General features: G+C 36.1%; 2 protein-coding genes and 1 non-coding gene across 3 annotated transcripts; 1 reads left to right on the top strand and 2 right to left on the bottom strand.

Moving 5' to 3' along the window:
- LOC18601750 lies at positions 4,548–6,637 on the bottom strand. The gene is made up of 2 exons (XM_007032798.2): positions 6,402–6,637; positions 4,548–5,087 (listed from the first exon to the last, which is right to left on the bottom strand). Exons 1-2 carry the CDS (start codon positions 6,512–6,514, stop codon positions 4,859–4,861), a joined length of 342 nt encoding a protein of 113 aa, XP_007032860.1. The 5' UTR covers positions 6,515–6,637; the 3' UTR covers positions 4,548–4,858.
- Positions 6,633–6,706, top strand: TRNAI-AAU. Its single transcript has one exon. It is a non-coding gene; the product is annotated as a tRNA-Ile (tRNA).
- LOC18601749 (myb-related protein 305) lies at positions 7,972–9,151 on the bottom strand. The gene is made up of 3 exons (XM_007032797.2): positions 8,979–9,151; positions 8,687–8,816; positions 7,972–8,588 (listed from the first exon to the last, which is right to left on the bottom strand). Exons 1-3 carry the CDS (start codon positions 9,115–9,117, stop codon positions 8,075–8,077), a joined length of 783 nt encoding a protein of 260 aa, XP_007032859.2. The 5' UTR covers positions 9,118–9,151; the 3' UTR covers positions 7,972–8,074.

The following is a 10,819-nucleotide window of genomic DNA, read 5'->3' as shown; positions in this document are numbered from 1 at the left end:
CAGAGGCTAATTTAGCCACATGCTTGTATTGGGCTATGAAGGCTCTTGCTAAGTCTTTCCAAGTCTTAATACGATTTCGATCTAGCTGTACGTACCACCAAGCAGCTGACCCAGTCAAGCTGTCTTGAAAAAAATGGATCAGTAACTTATCATCGTGAGACTGTGCAGCCATCTTCCGACAATACATGGTAATATGTGCCATGGGTCATTTTGTTCCGTCATATTTTTCAAATTCCGGAACCTTGAACTTGGTAGGGATCAATACATCCGGCACTAAGCATAGCTCCGTTGCGTCCATGGTACCAAACCTATCAACTCCTTCGATAGCACGAAGACGCTCTTCCAACAGATCGTACTTCTTCTGATCTTTTTCATTTTCTCTTGTTTGTGACGAGTCCTTTCTTAGTTTCTCTTGTTCTTTTGGATCGTCTAAATCTGGGACGTGTATTGGTTCAGCAGGATTTATTCCAGAATATGGCCCAAATTGCCCATGAGTCGGTTGATGGCCCATCGGAGGTGGTGCATTGTAATAAACAGATGGCATTGCTTGAGGGTGGACCCTTTGAGAGGTTTGAGCATGTGGTGGAGTGAACCCTGGGGGATAAGGTGGATCATCCCTTTGGTTTCCAGTGTCTTGAGCTGGTGGGTTTTCTGACGGAGCTGACTCTTCCGCAACTCTTTTTCCTTTACTTAAGCTTGTCATCAATTCCATCATCTTTGCTAATTGTTCTCTCATTTCTTCTTGAGCTCTTTCCATTCTATCCATTCGCTCTCTTTGTTCTTCTTCCATGATCCTTGCTCGCCGACGTGTATTATGGACACGTTGGTCACTTGGCTTAGGTGGTTGGTCTATTTTTGGAACCTTATTGTAATCATAAACGTGAATTAGATGCATGCATGAATGAAAAAAATGAACCCCTTATCTTTATTTACAGGCGAAAATACTTATTGTCATGAAATGAGGATTTATGCACATATGAATGATCATGTACTAAAAGTATGTGTCACATAACACCCCTCAACAAAGTAATTCAGTGCATAAGCTATTGTTTCTTGTTGCAATTCAGGAGTCATCTTTTGCATCTACTTCGTCAATGGTTGTCAAATGACATACTTTTCCTATATGCAAAATTATGATGCAAACATGCATATGCAAAAAGTTCAAGTTAGTACAGTAAACAGGAATTCCAAAAGCTATTCCAATTAAAAAAGATGAATGAAAATAATTAATGATATGATACCTTTATTACTTTACGGAGAAGAACTTAGAACAAAGGGATTATGAAAATTCCTTCATGTGTACCTAGTCAAAAGGTATATTCTCACAGGTGAAGCTCTACCTAAGCAAAGGCGACTCTCGGTATTCTACATGCTGAGTTTGGGTTGAAAATAGAGCTAAAGGTTCTCAAATCACTCCTCACTGTCGTCCACACGGACTAGTAAGGCACCCCGGTCCTCACCCATTACAGGCTTCAAACGGACTAGGTTCGATCTGAGTGGGAGTCTTCACTAGCCCATGCGGAGGTTAGCACCTCACGAGAGCGTAGCTACTTAACCCCCCCTAATTAAGGACAAAACTCGGGTGGAAGGCTTATGCATGAATGCAAGATGTGTAGTGTGTGAGAAGGAATATACTGACCTCGGACCAATAATTTCACACTCCCCTTATCCTAAATTTCTCGCAATTATTAAAAATAGTGAAGTAATAATAGCAAAATAAATGAATGCATTAAACAAAAATATGCAAAATTGATGCTAGGGAAAACAACAAATTATTTAAGGCTTAAGATAACTTATGATTAATTAATGGCTTGACTCTCGATGTCCCCAGTGGAGTCGCCATCTGTCGTAACGTATGGGTCCGAAAACTCGTCCACCAGACACGGGCAAATATTAAATGGTTTAGGAGTCGCCACAAGTCTTTTTTATCTAAGGTGTGATTGGTCACCTATTAACCCGATTCTAATCGACGAAGTCCTAAATTAATTTTAGGTCCGTCGCAAGAACGAGAACTGGTCTACGTTTTTAAAGATGAGTTCGGGAGTGCGGTTACGCACGGAGAAAGGTTAGCACCTCCGTGGCGCCCGTTCCACGAACGGTACCATTTAATCTTAAGTTATCTTAATATAGCCTTCTCTAAATTTAATCCATACTTTATTAATTAAATTTTTATTAAATTGATAGACTGAGTTTTTTTGTTTGGTTTTACGTATGCACATGATGCAAGCGTAAAATGATGTCATGACTTGTTTATTTTAAATGATGGAGTCGGTAATCTTTTATTGAAAAATTATTCGAAGATCATCCCAACGCTTTGGAGAAGTCTCGAAATTTTCCTCACCTAGAGATATCCCTGGAAGAACTCGTCTCTACAAGCTCTTCGAGAAAATCCCATCATCGGAATTCCCGCACCATTTACAAGATAAATGTGGCGTGCTATGACAGTATAAGATGATGATGCCTATATGATCGCGTTTATTGATTTAAGCGGTTCATAATTCATTCAATAATTTATCACCTTATTTATATATTTATTTTTTCATTTTTTATGGATTATTTATTTATTTATTTTATTATTTTTTTTGTTTTTTTCTATTTTTTTATTTAGATCCGTATCTTTTAACTAACATTGTTGATTAACATTTAACTTGATTATATAACTTGTCGAATAAACAATTAATTAAATTAATGGTTAATTTTATTTAATGATATTTATTTGCTAATTAACTAACTACACTAACCTAGATTTAAATGTAATATTATGTAGATTTATTTTTCTTAATATATATTATTATTTGAGTTGATGGGTATTGAAATTTGGAGTTCGAATTTATCCCGACGCTTCGGTAAAAATCCGTCTCGAACTTCGTATTCAAAAAAGAAAAAAATCTACTTAGAAGAGGCAACTCTTTACCTCTCATAAGTGAATTTTTTTTTTAATAATCATTTCATTTATTTTTTACTTTTATTATTATTATTATTTTATTATTTTTACTATCATTATTATTTTTTGATTTTTTAATATTAAATATAAGTATTCATATTATATATATATTTCTTTCCTAAAAAATAAATGTATTTTAATTAAAAATGGGCTAGACCCAACACTAACTAAAACAAACCCAAGCAAAAAAGAAAAGGATTATACCTTGTTGGGCTGCGATTGGCCCAATTTGGTGGCCTGCAGAAGCCCAAATCTACTACGCCCGGTCTGCTTCTGAGAGCCCACGAGGTAGGACTCAAAACGCACCGTTTGGTGCCTGCAAAGCCTCTCAAAACGACGCCGTTTTGACACTCTCCCCTTTTAAAATTCTGACTCTAAAACGAGACCGTTTTGAGACCCGAACCCTAGGTATTTAACCCCTTTTTCTCTCTTTCTCTCTTCATTTTCATTCCTCACTTTCTCTCTCTAGCGGCGGCACTCTCCACCTTCTCTCTAAAAAACCTTTCCTCCTTCGCCGGCCGATCCCTCTCTTTCCCTCTCCTTCGGCTTCCTCTTCTCTATTTCTCTCTCGCCCGACGGATCTCTTTGCTTTCTGTCGTCGGCGCCAAACTCTCTTTCTTCTTTTTTTCATCGCTGGTCGGACACCTAGATAGATCCACTCCCTCTCTTCTCTCCGCCGTCAGCCAAAACTCTTTACCCTTCAACCCCTCTCCCACTCATTTCTCAGATCTAACCCCCTTTTCTTTTTTGCTTTTTGTTTTGTTTTTATTTTGTTCCTGTGGCTAGATATTTGCTGCTGGTAGATCTAGGATTTTTTTTGTTGTCTTCTCTTTTGTTCTTTGCAAATAACCCTTAAAAAGCCGGGTTGTCCAAAAATTTGGACAACCCGACGATGGGGTTCTGGCACTAGGGAGTTGGTGGCCAGAACCCCATCATGCGGGGTGGTTGGGGAAGGGATGGCTAGGCGTACGCCCAGCCATCCCCTTATTTATTTATTTATTTTTTATTATTTTGTTTCATTTTATTATAATTTAAAATTATTTATTTATTCATTTGTTTTAGGTGTCTACATAGACGTTAAGAAAAATTCACTTGAGCATAACCCACGTGTATACTCATGCTCAAGGAGAGAAATCTGAATTTTCTCAAACCTTGGCCCAATTTCGTGTGCAAGCTCAGTCCTTTTTCCTTCTTTGCAACAAGCTTATAATGAGTTTGTTTATTTAAAGCATTTACATTTTTATATACCTCAGCAATGCAAGATGTTTGAACCTTATAAAATACACTATTTTGCCAACAAGAATTTTCAGTTTCTATTACAATAATGACCTAGTCATAACCTGCTCAGAAATGGTTAGCATATATTCTGAAAAAATATCTAGGGAGGAAAATACAACTTCATGTAGATATATTTAGCAGAAAATGGTTTATCAATGTCTAGTGGTTGCAGACTGAAGTGGGCATTAGGCACAAAAGGAATAATTACCCAGCTTCCTATGGTGGACTTGAATGCCGTTATACATGCTTTCCTCTTTTGACACAAACCTTAATCAACCAGGATTCATTGGACATCCATTATAACATTTAGAATGATAAACACATATAAGTAAGAGCTCCTGTCATAAATCTACATCTACAAGTGGGATTACCAAATCCAGTGCAATCAGACAAAAAGTTTTTAAGTACAATAATGTGAAGGGACAGAATTCACAAGACCTCCATATATAACATTGTGATTGATGATGAAACTGGTATAAATAGGAGCCATTATGACAATTCTCCATCTACAAGTGGGTTTACAATATCCAGTGTATTAAGACAAGAAGTTCAGGTACAATGGCTATAGGAAGAAAACTCATGATTATATTAAGCATGAGCATAAAAGAAGATATGTCTTCAGCGGCATGATTGAGATCAAACTTTGGGTATATTAGAGCAATCAGGACAGCTGAAGTGACCTCTAGCTTGACATTTTGTACATCCAATGGATTTTACCTTCAATTCAGCACTTGCAAAGGACTTATATAAATCATCAATAAGGTTAAAACTGAATGGTCCATTTGCTTTGATTAATCCAGTTCCTCTACATCTGGAGCATGCTATCATCCTTAGATCACCGCATCTCTTGCACATGCCCAAAGAACTGCAAGTTTAAGCGGTTGCACATCAGCATGTGCACCAAAGGTGGATCACAATGATCTGAATCATATGGACTATAAGGGAGTTAAAGTGAAACACATGCTAGCGATTTTCTTCTTCTAGCAAAGTTGAATTATGGTTGGGAACCTCATGATGTAGTTAAGACATATTACCAACCATAATTCAATAAACAGATGTTCAATCTGCAGAATTATGTCATCTGTTAATTTAGTGCTATTATCATTCATTTTGAGGGTATTTTTTTTCATCATTCAAAGGAGGGCAAGCAAATAAGTCTCCCTCAAAACTCAAGTAAATGAATATGCAAAATTGGGACAATAGAAGGATGATCAATCGGTTAAAGAATTAATGCTTGGTTGCATTCTTTGTCACATGACGACTGAAGTTACTAAAGCTGATGTGCAACTCAGTTTCGAAAGCAATGGATTTAGTCCATTCACTTGCACCGGCCTTTAGACACTGATTCTATACCTCTATCACTTTTTCCCCGTAAAGTATCCCTGGCTTAAATTTATTCTCCTACAAAAATCAGAAAGGTGGAGCATATTACTTGCTATTGTGCAACTTATGTCATTCCAGTTTAGGTATCTGAGCATTTCTTAGCAAAAGATGAACCACAAGATCTGTAGCAAGATACCTACACCAGCAAGAGGAAAGCCCAAGCTAAGGTTTCCTAAAGGATTCTGTTTAAAATTAGTCCAGTACTTCAGGGCCACCTTTACACTGTTATAATGCGACAACTGATGACACTGGTCAATACCTCCAAAGAGATGCCATTTTTAACTTAGAATTGCTTATGCGACCAGAATTTTCTAGATGGGGAGAGATATCTTTTTGATAATTCTATGTGGGAAAGTTCATCTTTTCGAGATAGGGCAATTACAAAGAACAGAAATCACAGCCAAAAGATATAGCAATCATTTTGTAAAAGAGTCATAACAACCCCACAATTAAACCTTATCCTAGGAATGCAAATGACATTGCAATTTAAATAAAATGATACCATTTCAAAAGTACATCCAACGTAAACCAACAGACTGAGCCAAGTTCCATTCAACAGAACAAGAAAGACTAATGGCAAAATATAAAAAATCTACATATTCTCAACAACAACAATTAAATTAGTCACAATTCATGAACCAAACTAACAATCTAAATACCGACTGTTACTCATACAAAATAAAAAAAAAATCAACTTTTCAATGATTTAAGACGTTTTGCAATCTGGGTATCACTTATAAACTAAAAAAAAAAGTTTGAACTTAAGAACTACAAAAATGGTTTTTAAAAGTTTCACCTTCTCTGTGAAGCAGAAATGAAAGCATCAACTTTGGGGGCAGCAATTGTAGCACATAGTAGCAAAGTGCCAACCCCAAAGCCTGCAATTTCGCTTGCTGTTATGTTTTCCATCTCTTCTTCTGTCTGCGCTGCGTTTCTGTCAGAGCATTACAACATGAACTCAACCTTATCGTTTCTGTCGGCTCCTGTAAATTTGTGTAACATTATCTACGAATATTTTCTCAACGTAGGCCTATTAGCTCAGTTGGTTAGAGCGTCGTGCTAATAACGCGAAGGTCGCAGGTTCGAGACCTGCATGGGCCAAGATTATTCAATTTTGCAAACTTTACGTATTTGGTCCTATTTTTGCAAACTTAACGTATTTGGGCCCTTTTTTTTTTTATTTTGATTTCGCTTGGGCCTCGTAAGATTTACTCGGCTACTTGAGAGAATCATTTTAAGTGTTTACCTTTAATTTCTAAATGTTAACTCTGGTGGAAGAAATGTGAAAATTTTGTACATATTGAATCAATTTGATGTTGGGTTTTCTTATTATTATTATTATTATTATTTATTGTTTACTATAAGTTTTATTTCTTGTTTGCCTGTGTGGATTTGTTACCTCTTCCTCAGCATCATTGATGATGGCCGTGTTGGGGCTACACAACAGATCAGAGCCACTTTCACATACTTATATTTCAAATTGAATTTATCAGCTACCATGTTTTCTATTTTCTTTTCAATTTTATTCTTATGACTATCATTTCCTCTTTTATATATTATTACTATAATTAAGTAATTACAATCCTGATCTAAATTTAAATTATATATATAGTTTAACTTGGCAAAGATTCCAACCTGGACTCCTGGACCATATATATTATTCCATGTCGAAGAGCAAAAGGATTAATTAAGCGACAATTTAAAACTAAAAGTTGCTTATGCTTATAGCAACTTAATTATAATTAATTAATTTCTGCAAGAAAAAAAGAAAGAGATTGATAATCTATTTTCTCCCCGAAGTGCCATGGCAGCTCAGAATCATCAACGACTACAAAATTAAAGAATGGTTTTGGTAATTAAGAAAATTAATTGGTATCAAGCTTAATTCTAATTTTTCCAGTGTCAACTCTGGAACAGCTAGCTTTGTTAATTAAAAGCAATGAATTCCCTATTGATCGTTTCTTCTCAATTATATGCTTCTTGTTAGGGAATCCCCTGTGATCATTAATTAATATTTTAAGTTTGTTTAACTTTACATGCCCCTATGCTTCTTTTAATTACCAGTAAGTTTTAAGTTGGATGCCTTGTTTGACGTTTTTTATTGATTTTTCTGTGATATTTTCTCTCATATAATATTAATATTCAAGTACCCAATTATGACAATTAGACAATTAGGATTAGAACCCCTTGAAGCGTATAAAGTAGGATAAGGGAGAGAAATTTTCTTCACAGAATTTTGAAAAATATTTCAGCTTATGGCAGATTTAATTTGAGGACAAAACCAGCCTATATGCATATGGAAGAAAGCGGTTTTTTTTTTTTTTCCATAATCATTTTATTAACTGCTTATGCAAACAATGCTACGCTATCATAATTCACAAACCGAGTAATTCAACTGTAAAATGCACTAGAAATTCCAATATTCATCTTAATTGGGAAATACGCTCCCAATAAGGTCCAAAATTATGCTTAGAAGATGTAGCCTCCATTGTATAAGTTGCTTCCATCCCCTCCAAAAGAGCAAGCTGTTGCTTGGCTTTGCATTGCAATCTTGTTGCAGTTACCAGCCTGATCCAGGCCACCGTGTGGATCGTCCAGGTTCCACAATCCACCCCATAAGCCTTCATCTACCAGATACTGGTCTAGCCAAGAAGCAGCAGCCGCTGGAGACGTAACAGGCAAGCATTGATCCTCTAAAGTTGGGTACATGAAAACCATCTCTGGCCTTGCTTGTGCCTCAGTCACTTGACTTACTTTGGTATTTGCCTTTTCAGTCTGAACAGGCAATACCCTTTTCATCTCGTCTTTATCTGGTTGTGGCTTCGGCTGCTGCTGCTGCAGTTGTTGTTTCAGCTTTAGAGTTTGAGCTTTTCTTTTTTCTTGCTTCTGAGAGGACTTTTCTTTCTTCTTAAAATGGGTTCTCCAATAGTTCTTTATCTCATTGTCCGTTCTCCCTGGCAAGTATCTGGCAATTGTAGACCATCTGTTTCCAACAAGGACGACACATAATAGATTAACAATGGAAAATCATAACATAAAAAATCCAAATTAAAAGTGAAAGAAAGGCAAAAGAAGTATTACTTGTTACCCCACAGTGCATGCAATTCAATAATGATGCCTTCCTCCTGAGGTGTTAAATGACCTCTCTTAAGACCAGGTCTAAGATAATTAACCCACCTAAGCCTGCAGCTCTTCCCACTTCGATTCAAACCTGATAAAAAATAAACAGTGAAACCCCATAATAAGAAAAAGCTATAATTCACAACATTCTTGTCAACCAAAAGAATTCTTAATTTAGTTTAGCTGGTGATGAAGCTAAGGGAATGATCCAAATTAAAAGTAATTAATAACAATAATATCTACATATAATTACCTGCAGACCTAGCAACTGAACTCCATCTTCCCTCTCCGTGCAAGTTAACATATTCAGTTAGCAGCTTATCCTCTTTAGGAGTCCAAGGGCCCTTCCTCCATCCTTGTTGTGGAGCTTCCCAACCCATCATTCCTACCATTATGATTACTCCTACTACTTCACTTTCACTTCATAAAAATGTTGTCTCCAAATTGTATGACACAAACTTCGTAGCCTTACCCTCTGATATATATATATATATATATTCTCCTCCTCAATCATATGTCACTTCCATGGTTTTCTTTTTTTTTTTAAAAAAAAGAAGACCCTGATGATCTCATTTCCACTAAGACAAGATCTTTGAATCAAATTTTTGCTTGAGTTCTTCCCTTCTTCATGATCCTTCCCATCCTCTCAGTTTTGCACAAGTGTTAAATGTCTAGGTGCTTACCAGCTCAATCTCTTTTGACCAATCAGGAATCAACAGGTGTTGGTTACTACATCCCATGACACCCTACTTGCCCATGTCACCATTGCCAATACTCCGATTATCGTGATTCCGTAACACAACTCAAACCACATTTGTCTTCAGGCCGAAAACGTGTAATTGTTTTGAAAGTTAAGGGCGTTTGGGGAAAAAGACCGAAGGGAAGGCATAATACTCCGGAATGAGATAAAAAGCTAGTGGGTTGTTGATGTCTCCTTGAAAATGGCTTATCACCCAATCCTTACGGAACACTTGTAGATGTACACACTTCTTAATTGCATGCTTTAGGCATTGTTTATTGCTAATGACTTTCTATTATATTACCATAAAGAAGGTTCTAGGATGCCATTTAGGGTAATGGAGGATTTGAATATATGATAAAAGGACCATTTTTTGATGACTCACCCATGCTACATCTGGCCTTTGTACGCCGTATGTATTTCCTATTTGGAATGTGAGGGCATTTATTAATTGGATGAAGTCAATTTTTAACTGAAGAATGCCTATATATAGGTATTGATGTGTAACATGAAGCCCCTTTTTTCTTAAAAAACAAAACAGTAATAAAACAAGGGTATCAAAAAGATATGGATATTGTGATCAATGTCCACCAAGATCTAGTGAGAAATATTGCTTGATTTGACAGTGGCGAAAAAGATATGGAAACACAAAAAGGAAGTACTGGCCTAGCTTCCCTCTTTTTGAGTTCCCCTTCAAATTAAACTCTGTGGGTAGGCAATTAGATGTAAGTTAGGCAGGTCGTTTCTTCTTGTCCATTCTCCTTCGTTTCCTTCAAGTAGTTCAAATCGACGGTTGGAATACGATATTTCTTGAAACCCTTCTAGGAAGCTTCCATATGCATCGTGACTATTTGAAGAGATTAATTAATGAAGGGGTTTTTCATAGAAAACGTGTTATACTTTCCGTGGGGTGTTTATCTTCTAATTACATACAATTACAAAAGCTTGGAAGAGATATGTACTGTGGAATGTCAGGGTTCTAGATGGATCTCATTACAAAATTATTATATGATTAAGGAAATCGGAGGACCCCATGGATAATTAGCTGATATTTTCATACTAAACAATAACACGAGGATTGATACTTTCCCGGTTGAGTTAGCCTTAATCACATCAGCAAGTCAGTAGGAACTATTCTCACTAGCAACTCTTCTCCCTATATCTATAATATATATAAAAGTAGGATGTTTCAATTTTTTTTAATTTTTTTCAATTGAGTTTTCAATTGAATGACAAGTGTTATTCAATTAGAACTTCTTTTTTTTTTTTTGACTTTTCGTTTTCTATTGAGTTAATTTTTTTTACACTTTATGTCAAAAATAAGTTGTTTTTGACATTTGAAGGGTTTTTTTTTT

Source organism: Theobroma cacao, chromosome 4 (genome assembly GCF_000208745.1).
Source record: "Theobroma cacao cultivar B97-61/B2 chromosome 4, Criollo_cocoa_genome_V2, whole genome shotgun sequence".
In the NCBI taxonomy this organism is placed as follows: Eukaryota; Viridiplantae; Streptophyta; class Magnoliopsida; order Malvales; family Malvaceae; genus Theobroma; species Theobroma cacao.
The sequence above is the reverse complement of the archived record's forward strand: the minus strand, read 5'-3'. Positions and strand labels throughout refer to the sequence as shown.

Bases quoted from the DNA above. Each gene is read 5' to 3' on its own strand.
- LOC18601750 (XM_007032798.2), bottom strand. From the start codon at position 6,514: ATGGAAAACATAACAGCAAGCGAAATTGCAGGCTTTGGGGTTGGCACT. The intron at 5,088-6,401 runs GTGAAACTTTTA...TTAAACTTGCAG, and splicing joins ATTTCTGCTTCACAGAGAAG to TTCTTTGGGCATGTGCAAGA.
- LOC18601749 (XM_007032797.2), bottom strand. From the start codon at position 9,117: ATGGTAGGAATGATGGGTTGGGAAGCTCCACAACAAGGATGGAGGAAG. The intron at 8,817-8,978 runs GTAATTATATGT...ATTTTTTATCAG, and splicing joins TTCAGTTGCTAGGTCTGCAG to GTTTGAATCGAAGTGGGAAG. The intron at 8,589-8,686 runs GTAATACTTCTT...TGTTGGAAACAG, and splicing joins CATGCACTGTGGGGTAACAA to ATGGTCTACAATTGCCAGAT.